Source organism: Podarcis erhardii, assembly GCF_964252035.2.
Source record: "Podarcis erhardii genome assembly, chromosome: 16".
Lineage (NCBI taxonomy): Eukaryota > Metazoa > Chordata > Lepidosauria > Squamata > Lacertidae > Podarcis > Podarcis erhardii.
In genome coordinates, this window is record NC_138514.1 from 24577693 (window position 1) to 24600257 (window position 22565).

At 46.2% G+C, this 22565-nt stretch overlaps 2 protein-coding genes across 4 annotated transcripts; both read left to right on the plus strand.

The window, feature by feature from the left end:
- Positions 1–4292: 4292 nt before the first annotated feature.
- Positions 4293–10252, plus strand: LOC309331638 (C-C motif chemokine 4 homolog). Its single transcript, XM_081843978.1, has 4 exons — positions 4293–4450; positions 7613–7669; positions 8865–8979; positions 9911–10252. Exons 1-4 carry the CDS (start codon positions 4390–4392, stop codon positions 10044–10046), a joined length of 369 nt encoding a protein of 122 aa, XP_081700104.1. The 5' UTR covers positions 4293–4389; the 3' UTR covers positions 10047–10252.
- A 3034-nt stretch (positions 10253–13286) lies between these two features.
- Positions 13287–18828, plus strand: LOC309331639 (C-C motif chemokine 5-like). Of its 3 annotated transcripts, none has more exons than XM_081843979.1 (4): positions 13287–13418; positions 13998–14039; positions 15564–15666; positions 18221–18828. In XM_081843979.1, exons 1-4 carry the CDS (start codon positions 13346–13348, stop codon positions 18354–18356), a joined length of 354 nt encoding a protein of 117 aa, XP_081700105.1. In that variant the 5' UTR covers positions 13287–13345; the 3' UTR covers positions 18357–18828. The 3 variants fall into 3 exon arrangements, with proteins under 3 accessions (XP_081700105.1, XP_081700106.1, XP_081700107.1); XM_081843980.1 differs by having other exon boundaries at positions 13998–14021; XM_081843981.1 differs by lacking the exon at positions 18221–18828 and adding an exon at positions 16197–16540.
- Positions 18829–22565: the final 3737 nt, after the last annotated feature.

Genomic DNA, 22565 nt, shown 5'->3' on the forward strand with positions numbered 1-22565 from the left:
TGAACGCTGTTGATGCTTAGTTGTGCATCTGTGCAAAAAAGAAAAAGAAGGATTAGATAGATTGCAGATAAATAGCAAAGGTAACATTGTTGGTCCACAAGGGGGGGAGGGATCCACAGATGGGAAATCTTTTAATATCACCAAGAGGAGGGGTGATCTTTTGGATCAGCAACTGGTTACATAACAGGAAGCATAGAGAAGGAATAAATGGACAGCTTTCTGAATGCAAAGAGGCAGAAAGTGGAGTCCTCCAAGGAGCAGTATTGGGACCTGTCCTTTTTAGCCTTAGGGGTGAGCAGTGAGTGGACCAAGTTTCCTGCTGTTGCCAAATTGCTCAAGGTGGTTGAAACAAAAAACTGGTGGATCCTTCCTCTGCCACTTGGACAGCATCTCCTGATGCTCCTCCCTCCGCCTCCATTGCCCTCACAGCAAGAAGCTCTTTCACCAAAGGGTCGTCTAGCACAAGCTCCTGCATCCTTTTCAGAACAGGTGGGTGGTTGTCCAGTCATGGCACCCAGTGAAATGTGGGCGTGTTCAGTGTAAGTGAGGCTGAGCCAGTGCAAAGAGAAACTGAACAGGGAGAGCAAACAATCTCTTGTGGAGTACGGATTCCTGAGAGATTATTTCCATTGTTCAGGGAGAGGTTTTTCCCTTGGGCTCAGTCTGCTATTGGGTACTGTTGTGATCCTCCATAAGATTTCTGAGATAATAATGGCACACTCCCTGGCACCCCCTGCTATGTCCAAACATGACCCCTTCACGGAGTTGGGCAAAACAGAAATCTCCCTGGGACCTTGGTGACTCTAAATAAGCCTGCTCCTAAGAAGGACATAAGAAAAGCCTCCTGGATCAGGCCAATGGTCCATCTAGCCTAGCAGGCTGTTCCCACAGTGGGTGCTTTTCTTCAAACCATAGAGGTTCAGAAGTCTTGGCACAAATGGTCTCTTATCGACAAAGAAGATGCCACAGATTGCCTGCATGTTTAGATGTGCCCATATCCTGCCTCGGTATCTTGGGCATCTGGTCCTCCTTATCAGAAGATTGCAAACTGCTTTCCCTCTTGCAATCTCCTGAAGTTTCATTACGTCCCCATGTCTTTGTTGACCCTGCGCCAAACCACCCCCTGCGTGATTCCAAAAGGCATATTTAGTTGGTGTCAAACCAGGCTTGGTTCCGTGCATGAATCTAAACCCATGGAGACTGGTATTTTGCTTTTTAACTCATTCATAAACAATCTGGATTCACAGGAGAGCAGTGAGGTGGCCAAATTTGCTGTTGGTGTGGAATTGTTCAGGGAGGTTGAAACTGTTCCAAGCCACCTCATTCTCTAAGGAGAGAGAGACTGCAGGGGTCCCAGGAACTTGCCCATGTTTAGATTCCTTGGAATGAGGGTCAGCAGAGACTGTGGTATCTTTGGGGCTTTATCTACACATAGATACAAGCCGAGTATAAGATGTGGGGGGCTCATAGCATCAGCACCCCAACAGATCTTGCTTCTTCATCAGTCACAGCTTCACATCCAGCACAGAGCTACCTGTCTCTGCGGACTCCAGCTTCCAGCCTGCTTCCAGCCCAGCTTCACTTTGTTCTCCTATCCAGCAGCTAGATGGGAAAAGGTGGAGGAAAGGCCCAACAAAACAAAACACTGACTGCAAAGCGAGGAGGGGGCATTTGGTCCTCTCTGGTCTTATCCACACATCTTCTTGTCCTGCTGCTTTTCCCTGCAGAAACCTGCTATTTAGTCTTCAACTGATGCAAATTGTAGGAATGTGTATAGAACATGGGATAGGATATATTAGCTACAGTAGATATTACCCTTCCTGACACTTGTTTGTGAGTGTAGCAAAGTACACCCCTTTTGCGTCAAAATTAAGAAGCTGTTGATTGAGCTGGTTGCAGTCTTTTTGATGAAGCATTCCAGGATGCCTTGGTGCAGACTGGATTTTCCTGGTATTTAGCCCTTTTATCACCCTTAAAACAATATATATGGATGATGGAGTCTGAGTCTTTTGACCTCAGACTCAACAAGTTGCTACGTCTCTGTAGAGATGCAGATGTAGAAGATGCATGACAATGGCAAGTTAGCAAGACGGAAGGGAGTGAAAGAGAGAGGTGAGGACGTGACCAGCCTTTTTATATAAATTGCACCCATCTCTCCCTGGCCACACCCAAGGGGAAGTGGCTCCAACAGCATTGACAGGAAGTCCTCCGTATTGGATCCACATTCTTCTGAGTGCCCATTTTAATAAACAGAAATGTTGGACTTAGCTGCTCTTTCTGTATACCCCACACAAATGACAATTTGGGTTTTCTCCAGATGGACATTTGCCCTAATTTAGAGCTAAAGAGCAGGTTTTTGCATATTCCAAAGGAAAAACACCTACCCAAACCCTCCCAGCTGCATCCTGGACCAGCTGATGTTTCTGCAGCCCCTTCAAAGGTAGTCTCACATGGACCACATTGCAACAGCCCAAACAAGGGCCTCATCTGGGCCAAGTCTGGCTTGCCCAGGACCTGGTGCTGTTAGTGAACCAGAAAATACTGAGCAAAGCCCCTTGACCCCAGGCAGACCGGCTGAGTCCTGAACTGTGAACCACTAAGAAAGTTCCACCACTCCCTTGGACATTTATAGAGTTCCTCTTCAGGTCCTGCAACATGGAATGGGATCACCACCACACGGCCAGTTCACTATTCTCTCCAAGGAGGCTTCTTGTCCACTCTGCTTGAAGCTGCTTCATTTTATCAAACTTCTGGTTCTGCAGTTGCCCCAGTTTGTCAGGCAGCTGGCCTCACTGCCACTCCACTTTCTCCAGCTGCCAGTTCTGCCGGTCTACCTGTTGCTGGATTTGCTGCTGGAGCATCAACTTGAACTGCTCAAGGAGGAGTGCTGCTTCTCCCACCATCTTGGCCCAGCTGCACCTCGCTCACAGATCCTCCTCCAGGAAACCCAAATCCCACTTCTGACACCCCCAGTCTCTAGGGATTCCAGGTGCAGACCCTCCAAGTGTCCCTATTTCCCAGGACAGTCCTGGATGTACAGAAGCCATCCCAGTTTCTGATTTAATCCCAGAATGTCCTGCTTTTCCTTAGGACATCCCTATTTTCATTGGTGAAATGTTGGAGGGTATGGAGTTATGTGACCCCAGAGCCAGGGGGTAACTACACAACCTTTAGAAGACTTCTGAAGACAGCCCAGTATTTGGAAGTTTTTAATGTTCAATGTTTTATTGTGTTTTATATATGTTGGAAGCCACCTAGAGTGGCTGGGGCAACCCAGTCAGATTGGCGGGGTATTATTATTATTATTATTATTATTATTATTATTATTATTATTATTTAGTACACCACTATTTTCATTGCATAAATGTTGGAAGGAATACAGGTGCTTACCACCAGAGCCAGTTCACAATTGGGTGCTACTCTAATCCTTCAGAGAAAAGTGATGGGGGTCATGGCATGCACTCAGGTATTTCCTCAGCTGGTGGGGACCTCATAGGATCAGTTCCACTTTGGCAGGGAGAGTGCAAAGCCAGGCGTGGAAAACAAAGCGGCAAAAATGGAGGTGCAGGTGGGCCTTTGGTGGCTCTAGAAGACAGGAGCCTGCCTGGAGTCCCTCTGAAAGCAGTGACGGTTGGGTATCTCCACATTGGATATGGAGTACTATTAGAAAGTCCCCCCCCCAAAAAAAAAAACCAGCCCCTGGGCTCATGTCACTCTCCCTTGTGTGTAGCCAGGTTGCCACACTTCCATGTCCCTAACATGGCCTGATCCTTCTCTGGACCTTGTTCCAACTGTCCTATGTTTGCCCTCACAGGGCCTCAGCCCTCCCCTGATGCTTTGGAAGCATCTGAGCTGTTTACCTAGAAATGGGCTTGGCCCAATAAAGGCCTCTTATTGCCCCCCCCCTTATCAAGCAAAAGATCCCATGGATGATGGGCCTTGTGATACGTCCACAACCTGCCTTGGTATCTTGGGCGTCAACCACTCACTATCTCCCTTGCTTTTGGGTGGAGCGGAAACTGTCTAGAAACATCTCCTATAGACAAGAGACCAGGAGGAGCGTCAGCGGCCAAGGAAGGAGTCTGAAAGGGCAATGAGTCCTCTTTCCATCTTATCAATCGAAAGATGCCACAGATGATGGGCCTCAGACATGTTCGCATCCTGCCTCTGTATCTTGGACATCAGCCTCTTGCTATCTCTATCGCTTTCAGGGGTGGGGGAACTTTTCTGAAGCTATCTGTCCTGTGACGTCCTCTCCAGATGTTGTAATTGCAATTGTTTTGTGGCTAGAATCACCTATAAGAAGAGACCAGGGGAGCTTCAGGGTACTGAGCGTCAAGGCATCCAAGGAAGGACAGACCCCAGACCGTCTCTCCATCTCCACCTGCCATGAAGCTGTCTCTGGTTGCCCTCCCCTTTCTCCTTCTGGCTCTGGCTGCTGCTAGCCCACGTGAGTCTGCCCTTCTCATATGTGGGGTTTTCTATAGTTAGGAGATTTATACCCACTTTTGTCTGATTTTCACAACAACAATGTAATGACTATTATTATTATTATTATTATTATTATTATTACAGGTGGCACTGTGGTCTAAACCACTGAGCCTCTTGGGCTTGCTGATCGGAAGGTCGGCGGTTCAAATCCCCGCGACAGGGTGAGCTCCTGTTGCTCCGTCCCAGCTCCTGCGAACCTAGCGGCTCGAAAGCACTCCAGTGCAAGTACAGTGGTACCTCGGGTTACGAACTTAATTCATTCCGGAGGTCCGTTCTTAACCAGAAACTGTTCTTAACCTGAGGCGTCCTTTTGCTCATGGGGCCTCCTGCTGCCAGCGTGACGCCGGCACATGATTTCCATTCTCATCCTGGGGCAAAGTTCACAACCTGAGGTACTACTTCCGGGTTAGCAGAGTTTGTAACCAAAGTGTTTGTAACCCAAGGTACCACTGTAGATAAATAGGTAAGGCTGCAGCGGGGAGGTAATTGGCGTTTCTGTGCGCTCTGGCACTCGTCACGGTGTCCCGTTATGCCGAAAGTGGTTTAGTCATGCCGACCACATGATTTGGAAAGCTGTCTGTGGACAAATGCAGGCTCCCTCAGCCTGAAAGCGGGATGAGCACCGCAACCCCATAGTCTCTTTGACTGGACTTAACCATCCAGGGGTCCTTTACCATTGTTGTTGTTGTTATTGTTGTTGTTGTTGTTGTTTTCTTACATTTCTTAGTCGCCTTATACAAAAAAAAAAGTCTTACAGCAACTTAACAATATAAAATGAAGCCCGATAAGATCAGATGAAACCAGTTAAAAATTAGGGTGTGGGACCATAGATAAGTATAATATTTGGAAAGGTTAGAGCTATCTATACAGATCAGAAAGCTAAACTGATTATAAATAATGTGGTTACAGAAGGAATAAGGATACAAAAGGGAACGAGGCAGGGATGCCCTCTCTCACCGTTACTTTTCATAACGGTATTAGAGGCTCTTCTGAATTCGATCAGACAAAATAAGGTTATAAAGGGAGTGACAATCGGCCAGAACGAGTATAAGACCAAAGCATTCGCAGATGACTTGGTTATAATGATTGAGGAACCAATAAGTACGACAAAAGCAGTTTTGGAGGAAATGGAACAGTTTGGAAATTTGGCAGGCTTCAAACTCAACAAGAAAAAAACAAAAATAATAGTAAAAAATATGGATCAAGACCAAATAGAAGCAATGCAACAATTAACCCAAATAGAGGTGGTCAAAAAGGTAAAATATCTGGGTATTTGGATAACTCCCAAAAATATAGATTTATATAAAAACAACTATGAACCAGCTTGGAAGGGAATCAAAAAGGACTTGGAGGTGTGGGGAAAATTGAAGTTGTCATTTTGGGGAAGGATCTCTACAATCAAAATGAATGTGCTCCCAAAGATACTGTTCCTATTTCAGACTATCCCCATAATTAAGGGAAGTAAGATCTTTGAGGAGTGGCGAAGAGTGATCTCAAAATACATCTGGCAGGGCAAAAAACCGAGAATCAAATTTAAATTGCTAACAGATTCAAAAGAAAGAGGAGGTTTTGCCCTGCCAGATCTGAAACTGTATTACGAGGCTTCATGTCTTTGCTGGACGAAAGAGTGGATCAAATTGAAGAATAACGAACTGTTGGATTTGGAGGGATTCAACAACAGATTTGGGTGGCATGCCTATTTATGGCATGAAAAAAAGAGAGTCCATAAGGGCTTTGAAAACCACATATTCCGAGGTCCCTTAATTGAGGTTTGGGATAGATATAAAAATCTATTAGAACCTAGAACACCACGCTGGTTTTCACCTTTAGAAGCAAAGAGTATAAAGAGATTAAATATGGGAAGTAAATGGATAACATATGACCAACTGTTATATAAAGAAGGGGAAAAGTGGAAAATAAAACCGTATGAGCAGGTGAAGGAATATGTTTATGATTGGATGCACTATTTCCAAATGAATGAGGTGTTTAAGAAAGACAGTAAAGAGCGAGGTTTCATGGATAAGGAATCGTTATTTCAAAGCGAGGTTATAGGTAATGATACGAAAAACTTATCAAAAATGTATAAACTGTTATTGGATTGGAATCTGGTAGATGAAGAAGTTAAGTCGGTAATGATTAGTTGGGCAAAGGATGTGGGCCACAATATACAATTTGAGGAATGGGAAAAATTATGGAAGGAGGGCTTAAAATTCACTGCATGTATGACGTTAAAAGAGAATACGATGAAGATGTTCTATAGATGGTATATGACACCGGTGAAATTGGCGAAGATGTATAAGACATGCAATAGATGCTGGAAGTGTAAGGATAAGGAGGGCACTTTCTATCACATGTGGTGGGGCTGTGGGAAGGTGAAAGACTTCTGGGAGAAAATATACAATGAGTTAAAGAAGATCTTAAAGTATACGTTCAAAAAGGAGCCAGAAGTCTTTTTATTAGGACTAATAGGAAAGGAAATAAAAAAGGAAGACTGCAAATTCTTTAGATATGCAATCACAGCCGCAAGAGTGGTATTGGCCCAGAGATGGAGACAGCAGGAAATACCGACCATAGAGGACTGGAGAACAAAATTGTTAGAATACGCAGAGTTAGATAAATTGACAGGAAAGATTAGATACTTAAGAGACCAAAAATTCATCGGGGACTGGGAGAAATATGTAGAGTATCTGGAATGTTTAAGTAAAGGAAAGATGACGCTTAAGGGATTCAAAGAAGCACTGTAAAAAAGTAATAAGTATTGATTAAAGGGAATAGGAGGAAAAGAGATAAATAATGTCAATACAAGTTTGAGGAATGCGTAATGAAAGTGACGAATACGGATGATTTACGGGACAGCTGAGGGAAGTACGAAAGAAAAAGCAGTGATAAAAATGATGTGAAACTATTGTATATATATATATTTTTTTTCGTTGTTGTTGTCGTTTGTCTTGTTTTATGTTTAATAATAAAAACTATATGGAAAAAATATTTGGAAAGGACATAGTCATTTATTTAAAACACAATATGGAGAACCTTCCGTCTTCTGGTGGATGGAGACAGAGGGGGCTTCCTTCTGGCTCTGCAGACAAGCCAATACTCTCCATTCCTTTCTCCCTTTCAGGTGAATATGATGAGGAGTTTGGGATCCATGATAAGTCTGTTCCCAGTGCTGGTCTTGGTAAGTCCTCCTTTCAGGCTGTCCACAATAGTCAAGCAAGCCAAGTGGTACCAGGCTCATGTGGGTGGTTGCTTTTGTGCCTAATCCAAAAGGAAGCAGAGGTTATCCCATGAGGACTACAGTGGCACAGCTCTCTCAAGCAGATTGTCAAGCAACTTGCAAATCCACACCTACAAAAAAATCTGAAATCCACACCATCTTACCTCTTTCCCTCAAACCTAGAAGATATTCTCCCTAATCTCAGATGCAAGAGGCTGATTGTGATTGCTCCCTGGTGTGAGGTACTCTGCACATGATCAGAGGTTGTTACTTCACACTTGCAGGATTGAGCCATCCTTTGAAAATATGTTCTGATGTGCTCTGGCTCAAATGAAACAATCATTTTTTTATCTATCCATTGGAATCATGGGTTTAAATCTAGAGGGGAAAGGTGTTGCAGATAACGAAAAGCTGGTTTTTGTTTGGGGGGGACTGCATGCAGCTGGAAGCAAATATTCCAAGGTGGGGGGGGGTTCCCCCTTGTATTTTTGAAGTGTTGTGTGTTTGTTTAATTGTTCTCTCTGTTTTATACACAAAATGGAAAAAACATTCTCCTGGTATTTCTTCCTTGCCTCCCTTTCCTCAACCATTTTTTATCTATCAGTTGGAAATATTGGTTTTCATTTAGAAGGGTAGGTGTTGCAGATAATGAAAAGCTGGTTTTCCTTGGTGGGGGGGCATGGTGGGGGGGGGGTTCCTTGTATTTTTAAAGTATTGTGTGTTTGTTTAATTTTTGGGCAAGGGGTGTGGAGGCGCAATCAGGACTTGACTACATCCTAGTCATGCAAAATTCAGAGGTTTCTAAACTTACTTGCATGTACATACACATACGCACACACAGGCTCTCTCTACCCAAAAATGAAAGTGCACATTCCAGACAGGTTCTGCCACTTGAGCAGCCGGGAGGGGGCACAGACTGGTCTTGGTGAAGGAGGGAATCTTGGCTGCCCTGGGGGGAATCTTGAGAGCTAGATAAAAAGCCCTGGGGATCACATTCAGAGTCCCTCCATGCTTGCTTCTAAATGCAAGGGCCTCCACACAGAGACAAGGATGTGTATGTTTGGATGTTTGATGTGAATTTTTATTTAAAAAAAAAAACCATTTCTAATAGATTGAGTCAATTAACAACAGTATTTACTTATACCACTTCTTACAGTTGGGCTGGATCCCTCGTCTCCCTGCTGTAAAGATTATTCCAAGAAGCAATTCCCAAAGAATGTCGTGAAGGATTATTTCTACACCAACGGCAACTGTCGTCTGTTTTCTGTAGTGTAAGTTTCCGCATCAGGGCTTTGGATAACCAAAGCTGGATAACATGTTTCAAAGGGTAGAAGGTGGAGTGAGGCTTAAGCACTTGGGGGACAGATTGAGAAAATCATGAGAGTAGATCACAGAAAAATGGAGAAATTGTCACCCGGGAGCAGAGATTGTCTGTGACTATTTTCCAGTCTTAAATTCAGTTCAGTATTTCAGCAGAAGCTTGTAAAAAAAAATATTACACTGCATAAAAATCTGTTAGACATTATTTTGCTCCTAATCTATGCATTTTTGCAAGCAAACACCGCCGCCGCCGCCGCCCTCGCCCCCAACAACAGGTTTGCAGTTTTGGACTCGAAAATGCAGAGAAGGGTGGGTTTTGAAGGCGAGCTGTATTTCAGTGGGCATCAGAGGCACCAAGTTGCTTCCAAAGAGTGAGGGAGCCTGTTGCGCACTTGGGACATCATGTGCTTGACGTGTGACATTGCATCATCGGGAGAAGGCTGAACACAGAGCCCAGCATGGCGCAGTTTCAATGGCTGGCAGTTCCTCCTCTCTTGTGCTCAGAAGGAGCCAGCCACTGAATCCGTGCCACGCTCAGTCCCGTGCTCAGCCTCCTCCTCTGCCCCCTGCCAACAGATATTGAATAGGGCAAAGACAGCTTGGCCCCACAGAGCCAGCACCCCAGTGGTCCTGTTCATTTGGGAAGCATGGATTTGATGGGATCACATTAAGACTGCGGTCAGAAGCCATTTCTTTTCCATCTCTATATCCTGCTGAGGGCACAAGGTCCATGGCAAAGATGAACCTGGTGCCTTTTGACATGGAAGGTTGGCTGCCTGCCTTTTTCTCCAGACCCAAGAGAAGTGGGGTCCTCAGGCTAGTGGAGAATAAAAAGGGCACATTCAGTGACACATGGTGAATGTCTGTTTCTTTCTCTAACAGGTTTATATTCAAGAGAGGAGGAACAGGCTGTGCTGACCCAACTGCCCAGTGGGCCAAGGATCTTATGGAATACATTGACAGCATTAAGCATTCCCCCAGCTCAAGACCCACAGCTGTGCCTATCCCCAGTGCATAGTCCACATTAGGAAAAGGCACTGGGAACCACAGCAACTGCCTCGCCTCCTCGCTGAACCTCATCCCTCTCTCCCTCCCTTTCTCCCTGCTCATATTCTGGCCCCTTCATGGCTGAAGAGAGTCTTCATTCAAGGGACTCTATGGTTATCAAGGCAGCAATCTAGGAGCAGCCGGCCTGCCTTGTGGGAAAAGGTCTCCCAGAAAATGTTCCCCTTTCATAGCTAAGTCAATCAACACTGTTTGGCAGGTTCTGTTCAAGCAAGCAAGCATCTGTTTCCAAGCAGCTTTGCAAAATGTTGATTTCCAAGGTGTGGCTGAGGGATGAATCCATTTTGCCGGGGCTTTTAAGGAAATCCCCAAAGCATGATTTAAATCTCACCGTGGGTATCTGCCTTGAGAATCCCCACAGCAAATGTTTCATTTTGAGTTGACTTGTTTAAGCACACTGATTTCTGCTTGTGTTGTTGTTAAGTGTTGCTTATCGGAGTATGTCTGCAGATGGGCCAGTCTGCAGTTCTGCTGTTGTCTTCTGAAAATAAAGATGCAGTTTGAGTTCCTCTCTGTCTTTTGCGAGTCATTCTTCTCTCCAGGGGGGAGGGGGGTGAAGCAGATCCAGGCAGTATGAGAACAGCTTCAGAAGGGGAGGGAGATGACAGGCATTTGTGCAACCTCAGCCAGCAGGGAACAAGGTGGTCACGATTCCCAAGGCTGCCCCTGCTGCCTCCCTTGGCTAAGGTGGTTGGTTGGCCATATCTGGGATTAAGCCTTGATTCAAGTGGATGGCAAGGGAGGAAGACCCGCTCCAGTTCCCCTTTTTGTAGAGTCATCATCAAGAATGATGGGGTCTCAAATTTCAGCAGTCCTCTGTGCAACACCAAAAATTCAGCACCCCACCCCACCTCTCACCTTCCATTCTACATCATAGTTACGGCGCCCTCTTCTCTGCACCCAGTGTGACCAAACCAGTTGCATTCCCCTAAATCCGCCTCTGCTCCACCATCTCTTTGGATTCCCACCAAGAGCCAGCCAGGCCTTATCTGGGATTTAGCCTTGATTCAAGTAAATGACAAGGGAGGAAAATCTGCTCCAGTTCCCCTTTTTGTCACGTCATCATCAAGAATGATGGGGGCATCTGTGCTGTCCCCAATGCACAATGGGTCCAGGATCACATCCACCTTCTCCCCGTACCCAGTGGTGAACCTTGGGGTCTCAAATTTCAGCAGCGTCCTGTGCAACACCAAATTTTCAGTTCCCCACCTTCCATTCTACATCATAGTTACGGCGCCCTCTGCTCTGCACCCAGTGTGACCAAACCAGTTGCATTCCCCTAAATCCGCCTCTGCTCCACCATCTCTTTGGATTCCCACCAAGAGCCAGCCAGGCCTCTTCCTCTCTCTCAGCCTCTATTCCAGACAAGCCCACTCTAAACAATACTTTGGAGCTCCTTGACAGTATCAAGGAGAATGTGGGCAGTGGGGTAAACTAGACAGTATCTATTAAGTCATTCATAAAGCCTTTCATAGCCCCTCCACAAAGGCTTCTGAGTAAGCCCAGAGAATCATGGGATAAGAAGACAGGTCCTCTTGCGGATCGGTAACAGGTGAAGAATCAGGAAGGAGAAAGTGGGAAGGAATGAAGAGTCCTCCCAGTGGAGGGATGGAGAAAGTGGGCTACCCTGAGGACCAGGATTGGGCCCTGGGCTTAACTCAAATGAACATGGATCCCTGTTGATAAGGAAAACATCCTGGGGTGTGGATTTACTCTGCTGCCCAGCTCATTGGGGTGCCACTCCCTGCAGGTCTCTCCAGTCAGCAAAAGAAGGAGTCTCCAGCCAAGTTAAAGAAGCAAAGCAGTGGTCAGTTGACCTGATCTTTATTTGTTGCAACAAGGTTCAAGCACATAAAGAGTAGGAACCCCGAGCATGGGGTTGCATGAACTTTTAAGACCTCTCCCCATTTCCCATAATACATTTTTCAACTGCTTCATCAATTCATCACAGATATGACACAAAGTAGTAGTGTCTGGCATGTAGAAACATGAGCCCATCAATCACCTTGGTCGATAACTGGGTTTTTAATATTAATTATCCGCTTCTCCAAAGAACAATAAAAGTATTTGCACATCCCCCTAGCTACAAGGCTTTCCTGAGCTTCTCCTTTGAAAGTATCAGGAGTCATCCGCCATCCCAATGGATTTCTGTCTGGGTTATGTGCTGCCTTTGATTGCCTCCTGCCTCCTATTGTGAGGCTAAGTTCTCATCTTATGGAGGGGCAAGGAGTACGTGGCCTTATGCTCAAGGGATTATGGAGGCAGGTGGAGCTCTAGATTCCCATCGCCCACAGGAGTCATTACCGTCGGAGCCAAGGAAATCGGTCAAACGGTTGAAGTTTGGTGATTATTTGTGAAGTGTCTACAGTTTTCTATATGGGACAGTCAGAGGAAACAGTACCATACATGGTCTCAGCTTATTGCTACAAGTTTATAGATGGCTTTTTTCAGTCTCTTTGTTGTTGTGTATGTATGGTGCTTGTGTAAATGGTCCTGGTCCTGGCCTTAGTTCGAGGCTGTGGTGGGGACTTGGGATTTGGGGGGGGTCATTTAACTGCCCCCCATCCATGGTTTTAACACTGTGCACAGCTTCTATGCACTAAGCTAGTCAACCAGCAAAATTCCTTAACCGACTTCTTAACACAACTTGCCCAGGGTGGGCAAAATAGAGATCTAGGTGGGCCTTGGGTGGACCCAGAAGACAAGAGCTTGCCTGGAGCCCCTCTGCCAGCACTGGGGGTGGGTAGGTAGGTGTCTCTGCAAGGGACACAGTGGGTCTTGGGTGCTATCAGAACCCATCCAAGAAAAGGAGTCCTTAAGTCATGGCACCCTCCATTGCACCCACAGCCCAGTTGCTACCCATCCTTCACCCTAAAATGGCCTGATCCTTCCCTGGACCTTGTTCCAGCTGCTTTACATTTGTGTTCACAAGGCCTCGAGCCTCCCCTGAGACCATGGAAGCACCCAGGCTGTTTACACAGAAATGGACGTGTCGCACGAAAGGGCTCTTATCAACCCCCTTATCAATCAAAATATGCCACAGGTGATGGGCCTCTTGATACGTCCACATCCTGCCTCCGTATCTTGGGCATCAACCCCTCACTATCTCCCTTGATTGGGGGGGAGTGGAAACTTTTCAGAAGTCAATCTAGAAACATCATCTATAAAGAAGAGAATAGGGCGTAATGAGTGTCAAAGCAGTCAAGGAAAGAGACTGGAAGGGCCCCAATCCTCTCTTCATCTCTGCCTGTCATGAATCTCTCTCCCGCTGCCCTCGTCTTCCTCCTCTTCATGGCCACCTTTGCCCTGGCCACTGCTTGCCCACGTGAGTTTATTATCCTTCTTTTCTCCAATGCATTTTTTTATTTGGGATATATAGCAGCTTTCAAATGATTTTTAAGACAGCAATAGGACCGGCTGACCCATGAAGCAGAGTGAGGCAACCACCTTGCGTGGCAGGGTCAACTGGGGCAGCAGATCCGGCCTCCAAGGAATGCATTGTCCTCTAGCTCTGCTGCTGCCACCACCACAGTGGCAGCAAAAGCTGTGGCTTGCTCTTTAGAGGCCAGATTTGCCACGTCTTTGGCAACCTCTCTGCCCTGTGCCACTGCTGCTGCAGCCTCTTGGAGGGGACCAGAGGCAAGATCACAGAGATTCCCAGGTGTAGAGCGGCAGTGCCCATGAAGAGGCACTTAGCTTACCCATGAAACGGTGCCACAGATGAGCCTCACGTGGAAACCAGACCTTTGTCTTGCTCAGTGAAAAATCCACCCCAAAGTATGCCCTCCCCAAACCATAGGCTAGCAACAAAGGTTTCATGGGTCAAGATTCCCATATCCATGGAGGCAGACAGTTCACAGGGATGCAAACCTATAATGGCCCTCCATTCCTTTCTCCCTTTCAGGTGTAGAATCCAAGAAGACACAAGGTGAGAAAACGTATCCTCGTAAGTCTTCCTTGTCTCCCTCTCCTCTATCTTACTCGAAGAGGTCAATAATCTGATAATGCTGATATGCTCTACTTGGGCTTCTTTATTTTAACCCACTTGCAACTGTACTCATGCTATGTGCCTTTTCATCGTTTTGCTTTTTAGCCATTATTTTTCACCTGTTGCTCTAATTGTTCTCTCTGTTTTATAAGCAAAATAGAAAAAGCTTTACCAAAATTGTAACAAACCTTACCCAAAGGGGGAACTGGTGCCAGACTCACTTGGATGCTTCCTTCCCTACTCTCTGTCCTGAAGACGCTGTTCACACAAGCTTTTCAGCCAAAGGTGGCCACAGTTCTCAAGGTCTTGTGTGACAACAAATCCTTTGTGTTGTTAACCAAATTGAGTCTGTCTGCCCAGACAGGTTAGTGGATCTCCTCAAACAGAAGAAGAAGGGGACTGGAGGCAAACCTATTGGCATTTCCTCTTCTTATTTTTTGTAATGAGATTTTTGCAATGCTGCCCCAGGAACTGGACTAAGGAGGAGAGCGCTATCAATGGCCACAAGCCATGGTGGCAACGCTCTGACTCTGTGGTTGGAGACAGCAACACTTCTGAAGACAAGTTGATGGAACCCACCGCAAGGGAGTGTGCTCAGGTCCTGTTTGTGGGCTTCCCATTGGGAGCATCTGCTTGGCCATTGTGAGAAGAGGATGTTGGACTAGATGGGCCACTAGCCTGAAGCAGCAAGGCACTTCTGATGTTCTTATGGAACTCCTTCCCACTGGAGGCAATGATGGCCACCAAAATGGAGGACTTTAAAAGAGCATTAGATAGGATAGTATGGCTCCTCTTATATTCTTTAGGGGGAGCACAGTGAAGGAGGGATGGTCCCCTCCCAAAGAGTTTGCTTGGGAGGAGAGCAGGGCCCCACTGCAACCCTCCCCAAGGCACCTCTGTTGGCCAGAGAGAGAGTCCCAGGTTCACTCCCCAGCATCTCCAGGTAGGGCTGGGAATGCCCCACATCTGACACCACACCGAGCCACTGCCAGTCATAGCAGAACATAGTGAGCTAGATGGGTTGACTTGCTGAAAGGTAGCTTCTTATGTGCCTATGAAATTATCCCTCTAAGATTTCAGCACTCATGACTGTGGATATTTTTAGGGAAAGGACAGTAACTCAGTGCCAGAGCATCTGCTTTGAATGCAGGTCTCCTGTTCAATCGCCATCTGCGTCTCTAGGTTAGGCTGGTAACATCCCCTGCATGAAATCCTGAAGAGCTGCTGCTGCCAGTCTGTGTAGACAATATTGGCTTAGATGGACCAGTGGTCTGACTTGGTATAAAGTAGCTTCCTATATTTAATAACAGTCCTTGATTCAGAATCCTTGGGAGTAGAATCTTACTTTGGGGGAAGAAGCTCAATGACAGAGCAACTGCCTTGAATGCAGAAGGTCTCAGGTCCAGTCCCCTGTGGAGTCAAATCAAGACTGCAGGAAGCAGAAGTCATTTGTTCACTCCCTTCCGCTCTTCTCTCCCACAGACTCAGGCTACTGCTGTAAGAAATACGTTATGAAACCCATACCACTCAGACTCCTGGTGTCCTATGACTATGCAAGCAGCAAGTGCTCCCTGCCAGCTGTCATGTAAGTATGAAAAACTTGGAAAATAATTCATGGGTCATCAGCCAAACTACAAACTATTAGCAATTGCTGCAGAGGCCAAAGCCCCTTTGCAATTCCATACCAGATCAGGGGGCTTCAGGGAATCGCCTCTCTGTCCTGGAAGTGACCTGGTGGCCTTAGGGAAGCCTCAGCCCCTGACCCCAACTCTGAGGAGGTGCAGGTGGGAGAGCGAGTCAACAGCTTCCCAGGGGAGGGAGAGGCTCTGGAGGGTGAATGCCAGGGGTGCCCTCCTCTTCCCCACCCCCAGGGCCAAAGCCAGGATGCCTTTCTCCATGTAGCTCTGGGACAGAGCACCTGTTTGCCTATAGATGGTCCCAGGTACAGTCCCAGGTGGGGCTGGGATATAGTCCTTCCCAAAACTTCTGAGAGCCACTGCTGCCAGTCAGTGTAGACAGTGCAGAGCTAGATGAACCAATTGGTCTGACTCAGTATGTGTCAGCTTCTGACGCTCTGGCTGGCTGGGCACTAAATAGGCATTTCTCCCTTTGCAGATTTACCACAAAAGCGAATAAGCAGCTATGCACAGACCCCAGTGCCGCATGGACCCAGGAACGTATCCGAAGTCTCTCCCAAACATCGACAACACCCAGCAAGGAATGAGGAAACCAAGCGCCCGAAAGCCTTGCTGTGTGCAGAACATGCACAGCCACCCACACCCGCCCATGTGACAGTTGCACTTTAATGTATTTTATTCAGATTACGTGTGTCAGCATATTTTAAGCAGTTGCATGTTTTTGTATTATTGTTTTCCACAAGGGTAGTGAGATAGTCTAAAGGTTTTTTCTGTAAAGCGTCACCACAAAGACCTTTCATGTGAATAAATATCAGGCAAAAATGGAATCCTTCTGGGCCTCAGACTGGTTCATTCTGCTTCGTCCCTCCCCCCCCCCCCCCCCCCCCGCTCTCAAGGGTTCAGCTTCATTCTGTAGCTTAACTGGGGAGAGGGGAGGAGGCAAGAAAAAGCAGCTCATTGGGTTTCTCTGAGTTTCTTATTCTTTCCAACTTGGAAGTTCCATTTTCCACATTTCTGCATCAATTTTTCTTTTAAAAGCCTGTGCAAAAACACACATGAATCTCCACATATATTTCCCCTGGTGTATCCACATTTGTACACAATGCCGGTATATCCATTTTGGGCAAGGAATTTCCCCCAATATAATTTTATATTGTGACATGCACCCCAATTTCTGAGCAGTGAGAGACTCCAGGGTTTCCTGCACTTTCCTGGGGTTCAGCACTTCACCTGCCGAAAACCCTCCAACGCCGCCATTAAGAAGCAGAGGTTCTCCTTTTAATTAGAGCTTAATTGGACTAAAGTACAGGCACATGCTAGAAGAGATGAGAGCACAAACTGTGGAACAAACCAACTGCAAGGACTGTAAAGTTTGTACTTGAGATAAGACTTCATTCAGTTCAAAAGACGGGGGTGGTTACGGTTTCTTTATTTGAAGTTTTCATCTCTACATTTAAAATTCGGCAACCCTCCTCTGAATGTTAGTTCAGATTATATTTGAGCAAAGGATGGAAAAAATTGGATTATAAATATGTAATATAACATCAAACGTAACTGTGTGTGTAAAAAAAAGGAAAAAGGGAGGATACGTTATTCTTAGTGTTAGGTGTATTTATTTATTTCTGCACACTTTGGAGCTGGAAAACAACACCACAAATTCAGAGGAAAGGTACTTCCAAATGAGAGCAGTATTTCAGTTCACATCTTGTGTTTCAGGGAGGATAAATGAATGAGATTCAGGCACACAGAGCCAATTCCTCCCCAGCCTGTCTCTAATGGAAGTTGGGTGGCCCTCTTCCAACAGGTCTCTAAGTGATTTGGCACATTGAGTACTCTTGGGTGCTCCCAGAACCCATCCAAGAAAAGGATTCCTTAAGTCATGGCACCCTCCATTGCACCCACAGCCCAGCTGCTACCCATCCTTCACCCTAAAATGGCCTGATCCTTCCCTGGACCTTGTTCCAGCTGCTTTACATTTGTGCTCACAAGGCCTCAACCCTCCCCTGAGACCATGGAAGCACCCAGGCTGTTTACACAGAAATGGACGTGTCGCACGAAAGGGCTCTTATCAACCCCCTTATCAATCAAAATATGCCACAGGTGATGGGCCTCTTGATACGTCCACATCCTGCCTCCGTATCTTGGGCATCAACCCCTCACTATCTCTCTTGATTTGGGTGGAGTGGAAATTTTTCTAAAGTCATTCTGGAAACATCACCTCTTAAGAAGAGACCAGGAGGAGCTTCAGAATTTGGCGCCCCCAAATGGATCTTCTCAAGTATGGATCTACTCAATTTTGCACCCTTCAGCTTGGCGCCCTGTGCGGGAGAACCGCCTGCGGTGATTTGAACCCTGATCTCCTGGGTCCTAGAGGGTGGCTGTCAATATAAGCCTTCAGCACTACCCCAGCCCCAAACTAGGCCAACCCCAAGGCAGAGAATGACCTTTTTCCAGGTATATGATAGAGTTGGCCCTAAGCAGATATCATCTCTTCTTTTGCAGATTCATCATAAAGAATAACAGAAGGGTCTGTGCTAATCCCAGTTCTATATGGATCATGTCTCATATCCATCGTCTCTCCCCACCAAAGAAGCAATGCCCCTCCCTCTTCTTCTCCACAGGGCTCAAGCTGCTTTGAATGCCAGGAAATCAGACCTGCAAAAAGAGAAGCAATATGAATAAAGGGAGTGATGGTGAGCACGTGCAGAGTACCTCTCATTCATAACCACACGAGAGTGTAGGCTCCTGGCCCATTTATCCTGGACAAAGGCAGAGGTGGAGAGCAGGGCTGGTGGGGGTGGCCCTTAGCATTTGTGGCTCAGGCAGCCTCAAGGAGAGAAGCTCCACCATCTGGAAGCCCATCCTCAGCGCTCTCCATTTGAAAGGCACCAGATATTTCAGGTTTTTGCATGAAATTAGATCTGAGCTGGAAGGAGCAAAAACTTTTGTAGCTGCTACTTCTAGATGGGTGCATCACTCTACCTTTTTATCCCTACAACAAGCAGCACTGCTCCCCCAAACTGTCAACCACAGCCATGATGTTACTCATTTAATGAAAACACTGAAAGATGGAAGCAGGCTTGTTTCTCACAAAGTGATTGGATAGCACCTAGGCCCCTAGCTAGCAAGGCCAGAGCTCAGGGATGATGGGAGTTGTAGTCCAACAACATCTGGGGACCCACAGGTTGAGAAAGGCTGACCTAGGCATTTTGAAGAGGGGTAGCCAACAGAATGCCCTCTGGATGCTGTTGGACTACAGCTCCCTTCATCCCCTCTGAGTGTTGAACATGCTTGCTGGGGCTGATGGGAATTGTAGTCCAACACTGGAGACTGTGGTGTCTTTATGATCTATGGTTTATTTACACATATTTACACACCTGACAGACCATTCAAGTGTCCCTATTTTCCAGGCACAGTCCCAGATTTATAGAAGCCATCCCAGTTTCTGATTTGAACCCAGAATGTCCCGCTTTTCCTTAGGGTGTCCCTATTTTAATCAGAGAAATGTTGGTGGGTGTGGAGTTATGCAACAACAACACCACCACCACTCCAAGCCAAGGAGATATGTAACTATACAACCTTTAGAAGACATCTGAAGGCAGCCCTGTATAGGGAAGTGTTTTTAATGTTTAACAGTTTGTTATGTTTGAACATACCATGTTGGAAGCAGCCCAGAGTGGGCAACCCAGTAAGATGGCTAGGGTATAAATAATAAAATTATTATTATTATTATTATTATTATTATGGAATAGGACATCCCTATTTTCATCAGAGAAATGTTGGAGGGTATGACCTGAGCCTAAGATGGAGGGGCTCACAGCATCATCACCCAAAATGGTTTTGCTTCTCCCATAGTCATAGCCTTGGATTCCAGCAGAAATCAAGCATGGCTCTGTCTCTCTAGCTGCTGCCTGCTGCCTGCTCTTATCTTTCACATGCTCTGGCTTTTGCCCCTCTCACTACCAGCCAGGTGAGGCAGAGAGGGCAGCCATTTGCCCAGAGAGCACCATCACTACTTTTGGAAGCCCTGAAGGCAGCCCTGTTCTGAAGGCAGCCCTGTTTAGGGAAGTTTTTAATGACTGATGTTTTAATAAAATAAAATCTTAAAAAAACTCCTTCCAGCAGCACCTTGTTGTTGTTGTTTAGTCGTTTAGTCATGTCCGACTCTTCATGACCCCATGGACCAGAGCACGCCAGCCACTCCTGTCTTCCGCTGCCTCCCACAGTTTGGTCAAACTCATGTTTGTAGCTTCAAGAACACTAACCAAACATCTCGTCCTCTGTCATCCCCTTCTCCTTGTGCCCCCCATCTTTCCCAACATCAGGGTCTTGTCCAGGGAGTCTTCTCTTCTCATGAGGTGGCCAAAGTACTGGAGCCTCAGCTTCAGGATCTGTCCTTCCAGTGAGCACTCAGGGCTGATTTCCTTAAGAATGGATAGGTTTGATCTTCTTGCAGTCCATGGGACTCTCAAGAGTCTCCTCCAGCACCATAATTCAAAAGCATCAATTCTTCGGCGATCAGCCTTCTTTATGGTCCAGCTCTCACTTCCATACATCACTACTGGGAAAACCATGGCTTTAACTATACGGACCTTTGTTGGCAAGGTGATGGCTCTGCTTTTTAAGATGCTGTCTAGGTTTGTCATTGCTTTTCTCCCAAGAAGCAGGTGTCTTTTAATTTCGTGGCTGTTAGAGACCAACTAAGTTTGTTATTGGTATGAGCTTTCGTGTGCATGCACACATTCTTCAGATGTTTTAATGTATTTTTAATCTTTTGTTGTAAGCTGCCCAGAGGGAAACCCAGCCAGATGGGTGGGGTAGAAATAATAAATTATTATTATTATTATTATTATTATTATTATTATTCACTAATGGCAGTGCTCAGTTGGCAACTATGGCTATTCTCTCACAAAGAAACTTGCCAGACTAGTTCAACAATGGGATCCTCAATTAGATGTTAACCCCTGCTGGACCAAGGATCCCTGGAATTAGAAGGGACTCAGGCATGATACAGACTAAACCCCCTCTCCAACTTACAACAGTTCTTTTGTCTAGTTAAACTATCCCACAGGAGGAGGCGACAGCCACCAACCTTGTTGACTTTAAAAGGCAATTGGCCAGATTCATGGAGGAGAGGGCTATTGGTGGCTACTGGCCATGATGGCTCTGCTCTGCCTCCATGGTTGGAGCCAGCAATGTTTCTGAATACAAGTTGCTGGAAACCACAGGAGGGGAGAGGGCTCTTGTTCTGGAATCCTGTCTGTGGGTTTCCCACAATGGGCATTGTGGCCAGCCACCGTGAGGTCAGGATGCTGATCTAGAACAGCTGTTGGCCTGATCCAGTGACACAGCTCTTCTTATGTTTGTATTTGATGTCCCTATGGAAGCAGCTCTGGCCGATCCACTTTGCCACAGAGGAAAGAGCTGGCTTGGTGTTAACTCCTGCCCTTGTCTCCACCTCTGGGTTGCCACAACACTTCCTCAGTCAGTCCCATGCTGCCCTCCTCAACTTTCCCCCATTACCCCCAGAGCCACCTCAGCTTCGCAAGGGGTGAGGGCAACATGAATCATTTGGAGAAGGAACGGGTGATTTGCGTCTCTTGAAAGAGATGCTACTTCCTTCCTAGGAAATGGCGTGTGCATCCTCTCTCCTTTTCTTTTTCTTTTTCTTTAAGAGAACATTTGCGGTCTGACACAGCATTGCAGGGACAGCGTCCAGGCTTCAGGAACAGGTTAAGGGAAGGGGAGATTTTTTTCAGTAGGTCAGTTTCAGTGAGTAGTAAGCCAGGGGGAGGTTTTGTTTGGCACAGTGGTTCCCAAAGTGGATGGTACCTTCTCCTGGGGAGGGCAGCGCTAGGAGGCAAGGGGTGGCAGAGGCTGAATGTGGACATGAATATCAGACTTTGCAAGGCTGGTATCAGTGGGTCAAGTTCATCCAATTAAAATAAATGTGCAATTAATTGTTATCTACTTGAATTTTATGGTGTTATTATCTTCCTTATTGGGTCATGCAAACCTTGGTTCTAAATAATGCTTTTTATAGAGAAGAAACAGCATGGGGCATCTGCAGCAGCAAAACTGGATGCCTTCATCTGCCCCAGCTGCAACAAAACATGTCTCTCAAGTGCTTTTTTAAATTATTAATAGAGAAAACGGTGTTGGTACTCACCACGAAGTTGTTATAGTAAGTGCCACACTTTTAACATTTGGGGGGAAAGGTACTGTGCACCATTGAGTACCCCCAGGAAAAAAAACCACAGTGTCTCTCCCATATCAGGTTCTACAGCCCCAGCAGGTGCTGCAGTCTTCCAACAGCTTGACCTAATGCCCAAAGGCACACTCTCTCCCAAGACAGACAGATGCCAATCACCATAGGGTAGGGTGGGGGGCACCAGGGATGACTTCATGGAATCAAGGGGGCAATGGCCCAAAGAAGTTTGGGGACCATTGGGAATCCAGTTCATATTTTCGGCATGTTCCAGTTCACCAGGGTCAGGGATTCAGCTTGGTGTCTTCAAGTCCTTGGTTCAAGTCCTGCTGGGGGTGTTTTTCCATCTCACCTTGTGTGGCTGGCCAGGACCAGAGCTTCAGATATCAGTTTTGAAAAAGAGTTTCCCCCAACAGCTGATTAAGACAGTGACGAGGATGTGAATTACTTTGGAGCCAGAATCTCTGATTCTGAATGTCCAGAGGGAAAGGCCCAACTAGAGATGGTGGAATAATAAGTGATTATTGGGGTTTCATGCCCTGCCACTTGTAGGGGGGACTGACAGAATCATAGAGTTGGAAGAGAACCCAAGGGATTATGGATTTTGTGGTTTTATATTTTGATTTTATTCTGTAAACC